This window comes from Trichechus manatus, unplaced genomic scaffold, assembly GCF_000243295.1.
Source record: "Trichechus manatus latirostris isolate Lorelei unplaced genomic scaffold, TriManLat1.0 scaffold00017, whole genome shotgun sequence".
Lineage (NCBI taxonomy): Eukaryota > Metazoa > Chordata > Mammalia > Sirenia > Trichechidae > Trichechus > Trichechus manatus.
In genome coordinates, this window is record NW_004443953.1 from 17,458,073 (window position 1) to 17,477,275 (window position 19,203).

A 19,203-nucleotide genomic window follows, 5' to 3' on the forward strand; every position below is an offset into this window, starting at 1 on the left:
TGACATCGATTACGTTCTTCCAGTTGTGCTGCTATTCTCACTTTAGATGAAGGTTTACAGAACAAAATACTTTCTCATTAAACAGTTAGTACACATATTGCCCTATAATAATGGTTTACAACCCCACTACATGTCAACACTGTCCTTACTCAACCTTGAGTCCCCTATTACCAGCTTTCCTGTCCCCTTCTGCCTTCTAGTCCTTGTCCCTGGCCTGCTGTGCCTCATTAGTCCTGTTTTGTTTTATGGGGCTGTCCAATCCCTGGCTGAACGGTGAAGGGTTTGGTTTTTTTTTTTTTTTGTTGTTGTTGTTAAGCTGTGGAGCCCTGGTGGCTCAGTGATTAAGCATTCAGCTGCTAACCAAAAGGTTGGCAGTTCAAAGCCACCAGCCGCTCCTTGGAAACCCTATGGGGCAGTTCTACTCTGTTCTGTAGGGTCACTATGAGTTGTAATTGACTTGGCGGCAATGAGGTTTTTTTTTTTGTTAAACCATAAATGTACATTTTTGTGATTTAAGACAAATGTGGTATGTTTACAAAAGATGTAGAATATCTTTAGTATCATCCTGAAAATCAATATACAAAAAAGAATTACATTAATAAATGAGTTTCTAAGGTTATTGGATACAAGATCAACATTTAAAAATCAATTGTATTTCTATATACCAGCAGCAAGCAAACACTTAAGAATGTTCATACACTACTGGTGGGAGTATAAATTGGTACAACCACCTTGGAAAACTGGCAGTATCCACTAAAGCTGAACATATACCCTATAGTTCACCAGTTCTTTTTCTAGGTATATACCCAACAAAAGCATGTACATGTGTGCACCAAAAATCACATGCAAGAATGTTTGTGGCTGCATTATTTGAAGAGTTAATAACTAGAAACAACCCAAATGTCTATCACAGTAGAATGAATCAATAAAATGTGGTATATACATGCAGTTGATAAGATACAACTATCCATAAACTACAGCTATAGACAACAAAATAAATGAATCTCACAAACATAAAAAGATCACAAAAGAATATATACTGTATGATTCCACTTATATAAAGCTCCAAAAGTAGGGAAAATTCTCCAGTGAAGAATTAGGATACCAATTATCTTTGTGGAGGTAGGAGGGCATACTAGGGGCCTTCAGAGGTGTTGGTAATTTTCTGTGTTTTGATTGAGCTGGTAACTTATGATTTGTGTACTTTCTTGTATTTACCTTATACTTAAACTACAGAAAGCTTTAAAATACGTATTGAATTTTTGTATATCACTGCTTGAGCTTAGAAGTAGTAGTACATGATTATTTTAAAGAGACTGGGGAAGTTGTCTTAGGATGTATACCCCAAACCAACTCATTGCCGTCAAATTGATTCTGACTCATAGTGACCCTATAGTGCAGAGTAGAACTGCCCCATAGGGTTTCCAAGGCTGTAAGCAGACTGCCACATCCTTCTCCTCAGGAGCAGTGGGTGGGTTCAAACCACAGATCTTACGGTTAACGGCCAAGTGCTTTAACTACTGTGCCACAAGGGCTCCTTATATAGTTGCTTCAAAAAAAGAAAAAAAAATTCCCCCTTCTGCACTTAGTCTTCCATCACTTTTTTGGTTCAGTATCTTTCTTGTACTCTTGCTTGTTATTTACTTACGGAATTGTATTCTTAGCAAACAAAGTAATATAGTATACAGTATAGCTTTCTTATAGTTAAATCTATAGTTATTTTCTCTCATAACCCAAAAAAAACCAAACTTGTTGCCATCGAGTCAATTCCGACTCATCACAACCCTGTAGAACAGAGTAGAACTACCCCATAACATTTCCAAGGAGTGCCTGGTGGATTTGAACTGCCAACCTTTTGGTTAGCAGCCATAGCACTTACCCACTATGCCACCAAGGATTTTGTTTTCTCTCACAGAACTTTTAAAATAGGAAGAAGAATTAAGCCTAGAATACTGTGTATAATCTACCTATCTACCTACCTACCTATCTATATCTAACTACCTACCTACCTGCCTACTTACCTACTTACCTGTGTATCTTTCTATCATCTCTGTATGTATAGGAAAAAGTTGAAGGATCTAAGCTATGTACCAAACTTTTTTGGGAAGAGAATAGAGACTTTCTACTTTTAACATTGTTTGCATTTTTTGTAATCAGCATAGATTGCTTTTTTAGTTATTTTTAAAGGTTTAAAGAAAAAGATCTTAGTTATTTAAATATTTTATTTTCTGGAGTTAGAAAAAGCTTCAATCATTTCCTTTTATTGCTTACTTATTAAAATGTATAAAAATTGTTAGTTGAATATTGTCAAGAAAAACAATAGTTTTGATCCTTTAAATTCCTATTTAATATAATTAGTTAGATAAGACATAAAATTTTGGTTTTAAAAGTGAGATGTGGTTTTTTTCCTCCACTTTTCCCGAGTTTTCTATGTTGTGGTTTTTAAGGATTTTCCAACAATATTTATTATTGTTATTCTTCTTTTGTTCCAACTGGGAATGGAAAAGCCAGAGTAGAAGCTGTATAAAGTTGTTTTGGGAGATGTTTTTCTACGGTATTATTCAAAATTGCTAAAAATGCACACAGTAGATCTGAGGAAAATGTAAATTGCTGTAATGCAGTTCTTTTAGTAGTACATTTTTCTTTCCAAAGTCAAAGGCCTTTGACTCATGAGTATGCTCATAAGAGCATGCTAACCTCCCTGTTTTTCCTCCCCAGATTTCCTAATTGCATTTTTAAATTGTATAATTGTATTTTTCCTTTATATACATAAATATATAAACCATTTCAAAATAAATTTAGTTTAATGGCTGATAAATTTTATGCATTTGAATTGGTTGATGATAAAAGGTCACAGGTCTTGTAGATATCCCTGGAAATTAGAAAATTACTAAGAGATCATGCCCTTTTGACTAGATTGAGTCTCAGTTGGAAATAACTTACCTTTCACCCTCCTCTACCCCACCGCAAAATGTTTTGAAGAATCTAGCATAAGTGAGTCAAATCTGAAAATTTGAGGTTTATTTTTCTTTAAAAATATAAACTGGGTGTTAGTATTTTTCAGACAATTAAGAACTAACATCTAAGGGCCCCGGTTATAGTTCCTTTGCTGCTGATTAGGTATTCCTTGGTGGTGATTAGTGAATGTACAAATGCAATCATTTTTAGGGTTTAATCACTCATATGAGAAGTTAGTTACCCAGGAAGAGAAATTGAAGCTTGTATAACTTCCATTAGCCTTATTTTTTTAACAGCAAAAAAATAAAAGTAAGAAAGAAAAAACTTGGACTAAATTAGGAATACTAAGTCATATAAGATAAGTTATAGTTTAAAAGAAACTGAAAACCTGGGGAAATACATTTATATGAAGTGTATTTTGCCACACTATGAAGTATATTTTCTCTAGTATAGGTGACCTCTAACTTATGAATATTTGGCCTTTATATACCATACCAGGGCAGATTTTCCCTCATAGAGTAAGAAGTGCTCCTTAAAGAAGCATGTCTCTTTTCTTTACACTGGGTGACTGAACCCCCACAGTTATAGCACAGGCAAAGAAAGGATGTATCTCTTTTCCCAGGTTTACCATATTGTTCAAAGTTAAGAGAAGAAGAAGAGAGAGAGAGGTGGTTATACCTTTTTGACAGAGGTATTCTGGGGCCAGGGAGAGTAGAATGCTGATATATGGGCAATGCTGCATCCCTTCTAGTGGGATGGTTACAGAGCCTAGGTCCTGAGACTGAGGGCTGGGGAGCGGGTTTGAGCAATTGGGAATGATGAGGTAGGCAGGTCTGTATAGGGAGGACAACTGGCTGCTCAGACCACACGTTGCAGAATGGCATGACTTTTGTTAGGGATTGTTCCTTTAATGTGTAATTCAAAAACTTTGTAACCCTCCCCAGAGGACTAGCTTCTTGGGGATTAATTTATACTAATCAAATTCACAAGGAGCTCTGGTGGTGCAATGGTTAAGCACTCAGCTGCTAACTGAAGTGTTGGCGGTTCAAACGCACGCAGTGGATCTGCGGAACTAAGACCTGGTGATCTGCTCCTGTAAAGATTACAGCCTAGAAAACCCTATGGAGCAGTTTTACTCGGTTACATGGGGTTGCTATGAGTTGGAATTGACTTGACGGCACCTAATAATGACAATCAAAATCAAAAATTGCTAATATGTAAATCAAATGCTATACCCACACCAACCTTTCAGCCTGGTTTTCCGGGTCTTCACTCCTAGGGTGACCAACTGTCTCATTTTGCCCAGAACTGTCTTGATGTTAGCACTAAAAGTCCTGCATCTGGAGAAACCCTCAGTCTTGGGGAAACTGGGATGGTTGGTCACCCCATTTCACTCCCTTGGGCCCTTTAGCAGCTATAGAATGTGAGGAGGGGAAACTTATTCTCACTATCGATGTGTCTCTTCTCCCTATGTACCATCTATCTCTTCTCCCTGTATACAGCCTATCCCCTTTAGTGCAGATGATAAAGAGCTCTTACCCCATGTATAGCAATACAACCCAGGATGTAATTTCAGGGAGAAAGAATATTGCTATTGCTCAGTGCCCAGATATTACTGTTCTGATTATCTGTTGTTGTGTAACAAATCACTGCAAAATTTAGAGGCTTAAAACAACATCATTTTATGATGTCTCCTAGTTTCTGTGTGTCAGAGATTTGGGGAGGTCTGGCTCCCTCAGTGAGACAGTGGCTACAGCTGGCACAGCTGGGGACTGGTCAGACACCTCTGTCTTTATGTGGTCTGAGGGCCCCATGCAGATTGTCTCTCTGCATGAGCTAGTTTAAGCTTTCTCACAAGCTGGTGGCCTCCAGGCAGTTGGATGCTTAAGCTAGACGTTCAGGGTCCCAGAGCAAGTATTCCAGAAAACGAGTAAGATGCTTCCTCGAATGTCACGTAGGATGTTTCACTGTAATCATGAGATTCAAGAGGGAGAACTTGGAGCCCACTTCTTGACAGTTGGAAAGTCATACTGTAAGAAGAACATGTTGGGATGGAACTATTATTGCAGCCACCTTTGGAAAATATAATCTGATGTTATGGATTGAATTGTATCTCCCAAAAATGTATGTCAACTTGGTTAGGCCATGATTTCCAGTATTGTGTGATTGTCCACCATTTTGTGATCTGATGTGATTTCCCTATGTGTTGTAAATCCTACCTATGGTGTTACTGAGGTGGGATTAGCAGCAATTATGTTAATGAGGCCAGACTCAATCTACAAGATTCGGCTGTGTTTTAAGTCAATCTCTTTGGAGATATAAAAGAAAGAAGTGAGCAGAGAGACATGGGGGACTTCATACCACCAAGAAACAAGAGCCAGGAGAATAGCACATCCTTTGGACCTGGGATCCCTGCACTGAGAAGTTCCTCGACAGGGGAAGATTTATGACGAAGACCTTCCCCCAGAACCAACAGAGAGAGAAAGCCTTCTCCTGGAGTTGGCACACTGAATTTGGACTTCTAGCCTCCTAGACTGTGAGAGAATAAATTCTTCTTTGTAGTATTGCTGTTATAACAGCACTGGATGACCAAGATGTCTGCCATAATTAACTTGGCCCAAAAGGTTTGAAAAATGTAATTTTTCATTGACAAAAAGTAGCCAAGTTCTTACAAAATATATATATATGTATTTTTTTTTTTTTCCTCATGAATTTTAGTAAAGCAGTTTTCATTTTGAATGCAAACAAAAAGGTTAGCCTGGAAATGTTTCTTGAATTGTCCTGAAAACCCTTGTTCACCATTGTTCTGTTAGAATAAATATATATGTTGTTGTGGTTTGAGTCAATTCTGACTTGTACTGACCCTATAGGACAGAGTAGAACTGTCCTATAAGGTTTCCTAGACTATAAATCTTTACAGGACCAGATCGCCAGGTCTTTTCTCCCATGGAGCCACTGACGTGTTCAAACCTCTGACCTTTTGATTAGCAGCCAAGCACTTAACCATTGTGCCACCAGGATTCTCTCTCTCTGTATATAAATATCTATCTATACGTATACACACACACACATATTTAATACCCAGCCCCCCATCCAGCTGACCAAGATAGGTGTGGCAAAAGTTTTTTTGCTTCCATAGTAAGGTTGTGTGTGTGTGTAGGTGTGTGTATTTGTGTGCATATATGTACCCTGGGGGATGGAAAGTACAGAGTAATTGAGAAAGAGAAAGACATCAGTGGCACAAGGCAACTCAGGTTGAAGGGCGGCATCTGCAGCAGGAAAGGACTCAGAAAGACATTGGAGGCTGGAGAGGGAACCAAGAGACAGGGGCAGTGACAGTCATTTAGAAGTGAAGGCCTGGCTTATCAGTAACATTTTGGTATGATCGTTTGGTTTAACATATGGACACTAATGTTCTGGCCCAGCTCTCTTAGACTGCCTCTTTCCCATTTGTGGGGCTTAAGACCCATGAGTTATTCAACTGATAGCCTTCAGTTTCTCACTTCAGAGTAAAGTGAAGATTTACCCCTACCTCAGGTAATTATTTGGGGAATTTGCTGTCAGCATGGCAGAGTTTCAGGAAGACATGATACAAACCTTAATTATTTTAAACTGATATTTTATTAGTTTATATGTTTAATGTTGTAAGTTGACTTCCATGAAATCTCACACGAGTTCTATTGTTTTGTCCTAATCTCATATTATATTGAGGAAAATTTTCAAAAATTAAAAAAATAGGATAGCAGATTATACCTCTGAGCCATCACTTGTTTAATAAGACATTTTATGTGTTTGGATTGTAGGAATACTGTAATACAGTTCAACTAGATTCTGGGATAGATTACCGGAAAAGGACACTTCCTGCTGCAGGAAAACTCTATTACCTGTAAGTTCTCTTTTACATTTTAATTTTCTAAGTTTACTACCTAATTAATGAAGAACAGATGAGAAAAATAAACAAGGTAATTTTAGAACATGAAAGGCTAGTACCTGTGATTTTTAAACTGTGCAATGTTATAATGTTAACTTCTTTAAACCGTGTTTTTTGCCATCCACATTTGTATCACTTGGATGTGTGATTGGATGAAACCCTAATTAGTTTTTTGGGGAGGAGTGATGACAGATGGTTAGGAAGTAATGAGTATCCTCTTATAAGAGACTCTAGTATTAAAAGAATATCGTTTTTTCTGTGCTAATTAGTTATTTGTGGACAGCATCTGACAAGCATGCCATGTCTGTTCTCTAAAAATTACTTTGTTTTGTCAGACGATCTATTTGTATTTGCCATTGTTGATTGAGTCCCATACGTAACTGCTGTAAAATATATATACAAATATAACAGGATATGTTTTGTCTTTAAAGGCTAAGCCCTTCCTGGTCAGGAGCAATTTGTAATAATAAATGTATTTGGCACATGTAGTTAATGCTGTAAGAAAAATATAGCTGGTTTTAAAAGGTCACTTGTGCGAACCTGAAAAGGGAAAAAAAAAAAAAAACATTGCTGTCGAGTGGATTCCAACTCATACTGACCCTACAGGACAGAGTAGAACTGCCCCATAGGGTTTCCAAGGAGCGACTGGTAGACTGGAACCACTGACCTTTTGATTAGCGGCTGAGCTCTTAACCACCAGGGCTCAGAAAACGAAAGAATGTCTTACAAATGCGTTCTTTAGAATATGCCGGCAGTGTTTGGCACATAGTGGGTGCTCATGGAATAAGTCTGCCTATGGGCTAATTGTGATTGAACTGAAAGGCATGTTTCTGGTAATTTAAATTTTGATGACAATGTACATATGAGAGGTTCAGAAAAGTTCTTGTCTCTGCCACCTTGTAAGCAGAAGTACTTTACTGTTTTTGAAGCAGAAATTAGCTAGAAAAATCACATAATTAAAATTGCATACATTACAGTATACCAAGGGGACTACTGCAGTTTATTATTCAGATTCTGATGATTATTATAGGAGGTTCTTCATCTGCCTTTAAGTACTTCGTCTTTAAAGTACTTTATAATTAAAAAAAAAATTCTTATAGCACTTTTTTTCTGCTTTAACATGTACTTTTTTTTTTAGTCTCTTTTATGTTTGTATTTTCTGGTTTGTTTATTTTTCTGATATTTGCAACATTTTCCTGATTCTTTGTTATTTCTTAACCTTCCAGATGTGTAGTATTTATAAATTAATTTATTATCATTTCTCTCTGTTCTTTTACAAAGGGGCTAATCCTTCATATCCTCAGTTTTCCCACAAAATATATCCTTATGTGGGAGAATTAAAACATTTTCCTGATAAGAAATTTATTAATAGAAAAATGGAAGTCTGAGTGTAAATCATGAAATTAGTTTCATAATTTGAGAAGTCTCAGTGGCATTTACAGGAGGTAGAAAAGCTGCCTTTGCTTGGAGGATGGTCATTTCTCTCTCTGACCCACTCCCTGTCTTGCCCCTTCCTCTTCCTGATAAAAGGAATGTAATTCTAACACACTGAAATTCTGTTTTGTACTAAAAGCATGTACTGGGGGAAAACAGAATCAAACAATGTTCCAGAGTCCAGGAAACTAGAATCTACAAAGTATACCATGAAACTCTGGAACAGTTTTCCTAAAGAGATAAATTCATATAATCCTCAAAGTTTGTTCATGAATTTAACATCGATCAGCTTGACTGTAGTGTGATAACCAAGAATAGAGATTCTGAGGGCACACCTACTCAGAGGATAAGACAGATATGTATTCCTGAGGAGAATTACAGTTAAAATCACCTCAGAGGTAGAAGAATAATAGTAGATACCAAGATGGCGTGCTAGGGATGTACATTATATTATTTTACGTGACCACTTGTGTAGAACTTTTTTCATGACAGAGTTAAAAAAAAAAACCTGAGGTGATGTTAATATTTTCAGTTTGACTAGGTTTCTTTTTATCTTACCCTTACAAGAAAGCATATTAATCTAATTTCCCTCCTGTAACAGACTTAATGTACTATGCTATACAATGTCCTATTAAAGTGTGTGCTTGATTCGTAGCCTCTATTGTTTTGCTTTCTCTTTTTTACCCTCTGCTCAAACATCTGGAATTGGTTCCTGAATATGAAAGTCCAGATTACCTCCTTGTCGATTTTACTTGAGCCCTGTCTTGGTCATCTAATACTGCTCTAACAGAAATACCACAAGTGGATGGCTTTAACAAGGAGAAGTTTATTCTCTCACAGTCCAGTAGGCTACAAGTCCAAATTCAAGGCATCAGCTCCAGGGGAACGCTTTCTGTCTCTGTCGGCTCTGGAGAAAGGTCCTTGTGATGCATCAGTCTTCCCTTGGTCTGGGAGCATCTCAGCGCAGGAACCTCAGGTCCAAAGGATGCGCTCTCCTCCCGGCACTGCTGTCTTAGTGGTATGAGGTTCCCGTGTGTCTCTGCTTGCTTCTCTCTTTTATATCTCAGAAGAGATTGGCTTAAGACACTATCCAATCTTGTATACCTCATCACTATAACTGCCGCTAATCCATCTTATTAGATCATAGTGATTGAATTTACTGTAACTCTATCATGGCCAGAAAGCTGCTAAATAAAGGGAAAGAATCAAATGTTTTTCCTACTTTTTAAAAAAGAACTGATCTTTAGTATAACAAAATAGTGGATGAGGGGAAGCTTCTCTTTATAGAAATTTTCCAGGTAAAAATGAAAAAAGAATTAGAGAATCAGAATAGAAATAGAATAGAATCATCATTTTTCAAAATTCTCATAATTTAATTTATCTAGTCAGTGTTCATAAGTGGTTGTTATCATCACAAAAGGATAACCAGACATTATTGGCCTCCTGATGCACGTGTACAATACCACTATGAAGCAGTCTTGCTACAAAAATTGAACCTGAATCTGATCAATTTACAAGAAATACGGGAGCAATAAAATATGTTGAAGAACATAATGGGAGTACATTCATCAAAATACAGACTAGATTTTTTTTTTAACCACATAGATAAATTGTTTCTTCAACAAATAAATGATAAGCAAAAGCAAAGAGAGAGATGGAGGGGGCCGTATAGATTAAGAGAGACTTAAAGAACATAGCAACCAACTGCAATGTATGGAACTTATTTGGATCTTAAATCAAACTGTAAAAACAACAAAGCAGAACAAAACTAGAAGCTATGGGGAAATCAGAGAGAGTCAAACACTAATGGAATATTTCATGACATTCAGGAATTATTGTTAACTTTGTTAGGTGTGACAATTAGATAATTATGTTTTTTATTTTTATGTATTTAATTTAATATACCTTTTTATTTTATTTTTGTTATTGTACTTTCGATGAAGGTTTACAGAACAAACTAGCTTCTCATTAAATAATTAGTACATATATTGTTTTGTGACATTGGTTACCAACCCCATGGCATGTCAACACTCTCCCTTCTCGACGTTGGGTTCCCTATTACCAGCTTTCCTGTCCCCTCCTGCCTTCTAATCCTTGCCCCTGGGCTGGTGTGTCCCTTTAGTCTCATTTTGTTTTATGAAACTGTCTAATCTTTGGCTGAAGGGTACACCTCAGGAGTGACTTCATTACTGAGCTAAAAGGGTGTCTGGGGGCCATACTCGGGGTTTCTTCAGTCTCTGTCAGGCCAATAAGTCTGGTCTTTTTTTGTGAGTTAGAATTTTGTTCTACATTTTTCTCCAGTTCTGTCTGGGACCTTCTATTGTGATCCTGTCAGAGCAGTCAGTGGTGGTACCCGGGTACCATCTAGTTATTCTAAACTCAGTTTGGTGGAGGCCGTGGTAGTTGTGGTCCATTAGTCCTTTGGACTAATCTTTCCCTTGTGTCTTTGTTTTTCCTCATTCTCCCTTGCTCCAGATGGGGTGAGACCAGTAGAGTATCTTAGATGGCCGCTCACAAGCTTTTAAGACTCCAGATGCTACTCACCAAAGTAGAATGTAGAACGTTTTCTTTATAAACTATGTTATGCCAATGGAGCTAGTTGTTCCCCAAGACCGTGGTCCCAACAGCCCTCGGCCCAGTAATTCGGTCCTTTGGGGAATTTGGATGTGTCTATGGAGCTTCCATGACGTTGTCTTGTACAAGTTGTGCTGGCTTCCCCAATATTGTGTACTGTCTTACCCTTCACCAAGTTACCACCTATCTATTTCTATTTAGTGTTTTTCCGTCGCCACCCCTCCCCTCCCTCGTAACCATCAAAGATTGTTTCTTTTTGTACGTAAACTTTCTCATGAGTTTCTATAGTAGTGGTCTCATGCAATATTTGCCCTTTTGTGATTCACTTATTTCACTCAGCGTAATCCACTCCAGATTCATTCATGTTGTGATATGCTTCACAGATTCATCATTGTTTTTTATCATTGCGTAGTACTCCATTGTGGTTATGTACCATAGTTTGTGTATCCATTCATCTGTTGATGGACAGCTAGGTTGTTTCCATCTTTTTGCTATTGTGAACAGTGCTGCAGTGAGCATGGGTGTGCATATGTCTATTTATGTGATGGCTCGTATTTCTCTAGGATATATTCCTAGGAGTGGGATTGCTGGATCATATGGTATTTCTATTTCTAACTTTCTAAGGAAGCACCATATCGTTTTCCAAAATGGTCGTACCATTTTGCATTCCCACCAGCAGTGCATAAGAGTTCTAATCTCATCACAGCCTCTCCAACATTTGTTATTTTCTGTTTCTTTGATTCTTGCCAGTAGTGTGTGTGGGGGAGGGTGAGATGATATCTCATGGTGGTTTTGATTTGCATTTCCTTAATGGCTAGTGATCTCATGTGTCTGTTAGCCACTTGAATGTCTTCCTTTGTGAAGTGTCTGTTTATTTCTTTTACCCATTTTTTAATTAAATTATTGGTCATTTTGTTGTAGAGGTGTTGGATTTTCCTGTAGATTTTAGAGATTAGACCTTTGTCAGATTTGTCATAGCTAAAAATTTTTTCCCAGTTTGTAGGTTCTCTTTTTACTCTTTTGGTGAAGTCTTTTGATGAGGATAAGTGTTTAATTTTTAGAAGATCCCAGTTATCTAGCTTATCTTCTGTGGTTTGTGTGTTATTAGTTATGGTTTGTATCTGGTTAATGCAGTGTATTCGGGCCTCTAGCGTTGATCCTATTTTTTCTTCTATGATCTTTACAGTTTTTGGTTTTATATTTAGGTCTTTGATCCATTTTGAATTAGTTTTTGTGTGGATGTGAGGTATGGATCCTGTTTCATTTTTTTGCAGATGGGTATCCAGTTTTGCCAGCACCATTTGTTAAAAAGACTGTCTTTTCCCTATTTGATGGACTTTGGGCCCTTGTCGAAGATCAGGTGACCATAGGTGGATGGATTTACATGTGGATTCTCAATTCTGTTCCATTGGTTAATGCATCTGTTGTTGTACCAGTACCAGGCTGTTTTGACTACCATAGCTGCATAGTAGGTTCTGAGGTCAGGTAGTATGAGTCCTCCTACTTTCTTCTTCTTCTTTAATAGTGCTTTACTTATCCGGGGCCCCTTCCCTTTTCATATAAAGTTAATGATTAGTTTTTATTTATATATTTTCTAACAGCTTTATTCAGATGTAATTCACATGCCATACAATTTACCTATTTAAAGTGTACAATTGAATGACTTTTGGTATATTCACATATTTGTACAACTACTACTTCAATCAATTTTAGAACTTTTCATCACTTTTTCTGGATATTTCATATGAATGGAATTATACAATAGGTTATCCTTTGTGACTGCCTTCTTTCACTTAGCATAATGTTTTCAAGGTTCATCCATGTTGTAGCATGTATCACTATTCCATTCCTTTTTACTGTCAAATAATATTCCATTGTACAGATATAACCTGTTGCCGACGCGTCAATTCCGGCTCATAGAGTCGCTATAGGACAGAGTAGAGCTGTCCCCTAGGGTTTCCTAGGCTGTAGTCTTTATGGAATCAGACTGCCACATCTTTCTCCTATGGAGTGGCTAGTGGGTTTGAACCGCCAACATTTTAGTTAGCAGCTGAGTGCTTAACCACTGCACCACCAGGGCTCCTTGTACGGATAATACGACTTTCTTTATGCATTCATCAGTTGATGGACATTTGAATTTTTTCACCACTTTCTGCCTATTAGGAATAATGCTACAGTGAACATTTGTGTACAAGTTTTTGTGCGTACATATATTTTCATTTCTCTTGGGTAGACATCTAGAAGTGGAATTCCTGGGTCATATGGTAATTCTTAAAGTTCTAGAAAGCAAAGATATCACTTTGAGGACTAAGGTGCGCCCGACCCAAGCCATGGTTTTTTCAGTCGCCTCATATGTATACAAAAGCTGGACAATGAATAAGGAAGACCAGAGAAGAATTGATGCCTTTGAATCATGGTGTTGGTGAAGAGTATTGAATATACCTCGGACTGCCAGAAGAACAAACAAATCTGTCTTGGAAGAAGTACAGCCAGAATGCTCCTTAGAAGAGAGGATGGCGAGACTTTGTCTTACATGCTTTGGACATGTTATCAGGAGGGTCCAGTCCCTGGAGAAGGACATCGTACTTGGTAAAGTAGAGAGTCAGCGAAAAAGAGGAAGACCCTCGAAGAAATAGATTGACACGGTGGCTGCAACAATGGGCTAAATATAGCAACAATTGTGAGAATAGCACAGGACCAGGCAGTGTTTTGTTCTGTTGTACATAAGGTTGCTATGAATTGGAACCTACTGGACGCCACCTAACAACAACAACAACAACATGGTAACTCTAGTCTTTTGAGGAACGGCCAGATTGTTTTCCAAAGCAACTGCATCATTTTACATTCCCACCAGCAGTGTATGAGAATTTCAGTTTTTCCACGTCCTCATCAACTGTTTTTATTATCTGTCTTTTTGATTACAGCCAAACACTATGGAGCATTCTACTCTGTGCACATGGGATTGCCGTGAGTCAGAATCAACTCAACAGCAGCTAATAACAATAACGTCAAGGGAGTAGGTATATTTCCACATATTTGGGAGGAGAACAGAACCTTACTTTATAACATATATATAGAAGTATATACTTAATCAAGTATTTAATTGTATGGCTGCACTCATCTAGTAAAATATAAGTAAACTGTATGCATAATATGTATGTGAGTAGATAATATGTATACATACACATATAAAAATACAGAGAATGTTTTTAGGTTTCCTTAGAATTCTTATGTCCTTATTATTTCATCTTCAAATAGATCAGTTATAACTAAAGGTCAGAACGTATTCAGCAAAAGAAGAGCTGATCTGGCAAAAGTTTTAGATCTTTAGTTACTCACTGTATACTTTTTTAACCTTTAAAACCCTCTGGCCTTTCTTTCCCAGACTGATGGGTTCATCTTCTCCTGAGGTTAGAGCTTCTTACTTTCCAGTTTCTTCTTCATCTTTATTGGTTTTTAAAAATCTTCAATCATTATAGCCTTTCCATTTTTTTATGGAAAAAAATTTTTTTTGGCTATACCAAGTTGCAGTCGTACATGTTGCACTACTGATTTATTTTGGGGAAAATACAACAGAAAGATTTGATAGAAATTTTTTGTGGAGTTTGCGGCTGAGAAGAGAGAGTAAAGTCCTGGAATTTGAGAGCTAAAGGTGTTAGATCTCCCTTTCTGCATTATACACAGGTCACGATAAATGCAACCAGGTAACTCTGCAGATGACTGAGAAGGGTGGGAAATTTAGAGACTGAAATGGATCTCTGCACGGTCAATGAAGCCTTTGAGTGATTGAGAAGAAGATAAATACCAGGACAAAATCCATTTTAACAACTGATTCCGTCATGTAAAACAAGCCTACATGATTTAAAATGCAACCAAGTCGGTTTTACATTAAGGAAAATATAAACCAACTTAATCTTAGACCTGCCTCCCTTCCCAGATTATGTTTGGTGTGAGGACAAAGAGCCGGACAGCATGAATGCACAAGGAATCAGCAGAGTGAGAAGGCTCACTGCCAGGAAAGTTTGGCACAAGAACTCTAAGAGGAAGGGGAAATTTCTCCCTCGCCGAATTAACTTTGGCTCTCTGGAATAGAGAACATGAGGAGAGAGGCACCAAGGAAAGCCAACCCTATTCTCCTTGTTGATACCTTAACAAGCTGTTGATTTTTAAAAGGGGATAAAGGAGCAAAGTGTGGGTAGCATTCTGTTCCACTGAGTCAATCCTAATGAAGTGGGAGTTCCTTGAAGAAATTAATTTCCATTTAAATTCATGTGTGACCCTCATCCAGAAACCTCTAAGTATTTTGGAATTTTTGTTGAGAATTTCAAATGATCCAATGATAATAAAGTCTTTTTTGACATGTTTTATTTCTTTTAGTCTAAGTTTTATGTTGAATGCCTGATTTTAGCTATAGAAATTTTCTAAAATTTGGAATGACTGCTTACTTTCCTCTATGTTTACTAGTTTAATGTGGAAAAATAAATCAGATTCTCATACCCCTAAAGCAATCAGGCTTTTAATCCAGGGTACTGTACTCACAGGATTCCTGTAGGAGCTGATGCCAAATTTCCTGGCAACTAAACAGTGGTCCATTCCAGGGCTTTTCTGACTTAAAGACACAGTGGTACTAGTCAACAGAAAATAGAAACTTGCCCCTCCACTGCAGATTCTTAGGGTAACAAAAGTTGACAGAAGCAATGGAATGGGCAGATTTTACCAGGGCATTGCAGAACAAGGAAAAGGAGTGCATGTTGTGCTCAGACTCCCTCTGCCCTTTCCCAAAAGCATCTGAAAAGAGTGACTCTCCTTCCTCGGCAGAACTGACTTTCATTTTCTTACTGTGGTCAACTTTGGATAATCTGTGCAAATTTTCTGTTTTGCATCTTATCTGCACAAAAAGAAAACCAAACCTCTTGCTGACTCATGGTGACCCCATGTGTTATAGGGTAGTACTGCTCCATTTTGTTTTCTTGACTGGAATCTGCACAGAAGCAGGTTCCACGCTTTTCTTCAGTGATGCTGCTGGCTGGGTTTCAAATCACTAACCTTTAGGTTAGTCCGAGAAAAAACCAAACTTTTGGCTGTCAATGAATTCCAACTCGTGGTGACCCCATGTGTGGTTTGTGCTCACCTACAATGTAAAGGTTGGCAGTCCGAACCCACCCAGCAGTACTGCAGAATAAAGGCCTGATGATCTGCTTCCATAAAGATTACAGCCAAGAAAACCCTATGGAACGGGTCTACTCTGTAACACATCAGGTTACCATGAGTTAGGTTAGTAGTTGAGCACAATCCTTTTGCAATCTGCACAAAGAACTACTATATAGTAGCATCCCACTGATGGGGCATTTACCCAGAGTCTAGCTGTTTCACAGGAATTAAAGGAAGTTACGTTATTTATTAAGATATATTCTTTATCCCCACTCGGTTGTAGGAGATTATGTTTCTGTCTCCCTTGTGAGAAGAAAGAACATATGATTCATAGCATCTGAGCTTAATTCCTTTATATTTTTCTGATCATTTTCATGCTACCCAAATAACCCTTCCTTAAGACATGGCTCTTTGTGGTTAAAATGAAATTAATTACACAAAGCTCAGCCGACTACTGTGTCCATGCTTTGCAACATTACATTCTTGTAGCCCCAAAAGAAACCTCTGAATTTGGCTCCCCTTTTATATAGAAAAATCGTGTTTAATTTAGTGACATCTACATGCTGTGGCCTTTTCAGGCAGCAACTCTTGACTACTAAATATCTCTACTTCCTCGTACTTTACTGCATTTTACTGGACATTTTTCAATTTTGTTTTTAATCAAGTCTGATTTTACTCACTCTATATTTTTTATAATCTATATCCTTGTGTATTTTTTGTACAATTATTTCCTGAGTATACCTACTCCTAACCTTAGATCTCGTGCTCCAAACATTTGATTTTTTTCAAGTTAGCTAATTCTGGTCCTTCTTTAGAACTTCATGGCTATATTTCTGAATATGGATTTTTAGTGTAAGGTAATGTTGCTGTCTTTTTAAATGGTTTAAATGGAAAACTGACAAGAGGGCCTTGGTATCATAGACAGCCACTGTCGCTACTGCAGTTTTTCTGGATTGTAAATGCCATTTTATATTTTTCTTTTTCATTTTTTAAAGTTAAGAGCATTTTCTCTGGCTGAAGTTTTTAATTTGAAGAATAAAGCCGTGTTCTTGAAATTTGGTACTTAAGAAAGACATGCTATTAGGTGTTTTTAAGAATGGATTTTTAAATTTGTGTATATCATAATGCTGTTTTATTAAGAAAATTCTTCTGGACTAACCATTTCTTTAATTAAATTACATTTGTGTTTTTATGCCCCACCTATGTCCAGAATAATTTGAGGCAACTTACATTAAAATCATGATAATACCCATCATAACCACTAAAATGGAAAAGACAGAAAATGCGAAGTGTTGACAAACATGTAGAACAAATAGAACTTTCGTACACTGCTGGTGGGAGTTAAATGGGTACAACCACTTTGGAAAACTGTTTGGCAATATCTCCTAAGCTGAACATATGTGTATCCTATGAGCAGCAATTATACTCCTAGTTACATCCCCAAAAGACATGTATACATATGCTTACCAAAAGGAATGTACTAGAATGTTCACAGTAGCACCATTCATTGTAGCCCCAAACTGTAAACTACCCAAATGCTCATCAACAGTAGAATGCTAATACACTGTGGTATTTTCATGCAATAGAATACTATACAGCAGTGGAAACTACTATATGCATTGTCTTAGTTATGTAGTGCTGCTATAACAGAAATACCACAAATGGGTGGCTTTAACAAACAGAAATTTATTTTCCCACAGTTTAGGAGGCTAGAAGTCTGAATTCTGGGTGCCAACTCTAGGGGAATGCTTTCTCTGTTGGCTCTGGAGGAAGGCTCATCTCTTTGAACTTTGGCTACTGGGTGATCTTCATGTGGCTTGGCATCTCTCTTCCCCAGTCTCTGCTTGCTAGCTTGCTTTTAATCTGTTTTATATCTCAAAAGAGAGTGACTCAAAGTACACCATGTACTAATCCTGCCTCATTAACATAACAAAGACAACCCATTCCCAAATGGGATTATAACCTCAGGCATAAAGTTTAAGATTTACAACACAAATTTTTGAGGGTCACAGTTCAATCCTTAACATTCCACCCTTTACAAAAAATCCATTGCTGTCGAGTCAATTCCAACTCATAGTGACCCTATGGGACAGAGTAGAAGTGCCCCATAGGGTTTCCAAGGAGCGGCTGGTAGATTCGAACTGCTGACCTTTTGGTTAGCAGCCTTAGCTCTCAACCACTGCGCCGCCAGGGCTCCTTCTACCTTTTGGCCCCCCTAAATTCATGTCCTTCCCACATGCAAAATGCATTCACCCCATCACATCAACCCAAAAGTCTTAAATCAACTCCAAGTCCAAAATCTCATCTTCTGAATCATCTAAATCAAACATGGGTGAGACTTCAGGTGTGTTCCATCCTGGGGCAAAATTCTTCTCCATCTGTGAACCTGTAAAATCTAGAATGCAAATTTTCTGCTTCCAAACCACAATGGTGGAACAGGTACGAGGTCGACATTTCCATTACAAATGGGAAATTGTAGGGAAAGAAAGGATAATGGACACCAAGCAAGTATAAAACCCAGCAGAGAAATTTACATTAGCTCTCAAGGTTTGAAAATAACCCTCTCTGTTCTCTGAGACCATCTGGGCAATGGCCCCACTCTCCAGACTCTGGGTGTTGGCCATGCTCTCTGGATTCTGGGTGGAGGCCCCTTGGCCCTGGACTTCAGGTCCGCTTTCCAGGCCCACAAGGATGGCAACTCTGCTCCCTTGACTTTGGGCAGCCTCATTCTCCTAGTCTCTCTGAGTGGCAACCTCACCCTCCTTGGCCCTGGCAGCCCCATTCTTCTGCTCCTCAGCCATGGCAGTCCCACGCCCCTCAGCTTTGGGCAGAGGCCCCATCCTCTTGGCCAAACTGAACGGCAGCCCCACGCTCCGGAACCGAGTTGGTGAAGATCTGACTCTTTGAAACCTAGGAGGCCATGGCTCTACCCTTTCACACCCCAGAAGCTATGGACCCACCTTTTGAGACCCCAGAGGTTGTGGTCCCATCCTTTGAGACCTTAATAATACTATACCTTAATAAAAAGAATATATTAATGACAGCCTTTCACAAGACAGCTGCTATTTTTTTGTGGGAGGAACACTACTCAGGTAACAATACAAGACTGAGGTTAATGTAGGACTTCCATGCACTTAGAAACTTTATTTTAATAA

At 38.1% G+C, this 19,203-nt stretch overlaps 1 protein-coding gene across 1 annotated transcript in view; it reads left to right on the forward strand.

Moving 5' to 3' along the window:
• AFG1L (AFG1 like ATPase) overlaps window positions 1-19,203 on the forward strand; it is a 237,281-nt gene that overhangs the window by 151,172 nt on the left and 66,906 nt on the right. The window contains exon 8 of the mRNA XM_004372445.2: window positions 6,762-6,844. Coding sequence (XP_004372502.1) covers window positions 6,762-6,844 — 83 coding nt within the window. The remainder of the gene's footprint in view (window positions 1-6,761; window positions 6,845-19,203) is intronic.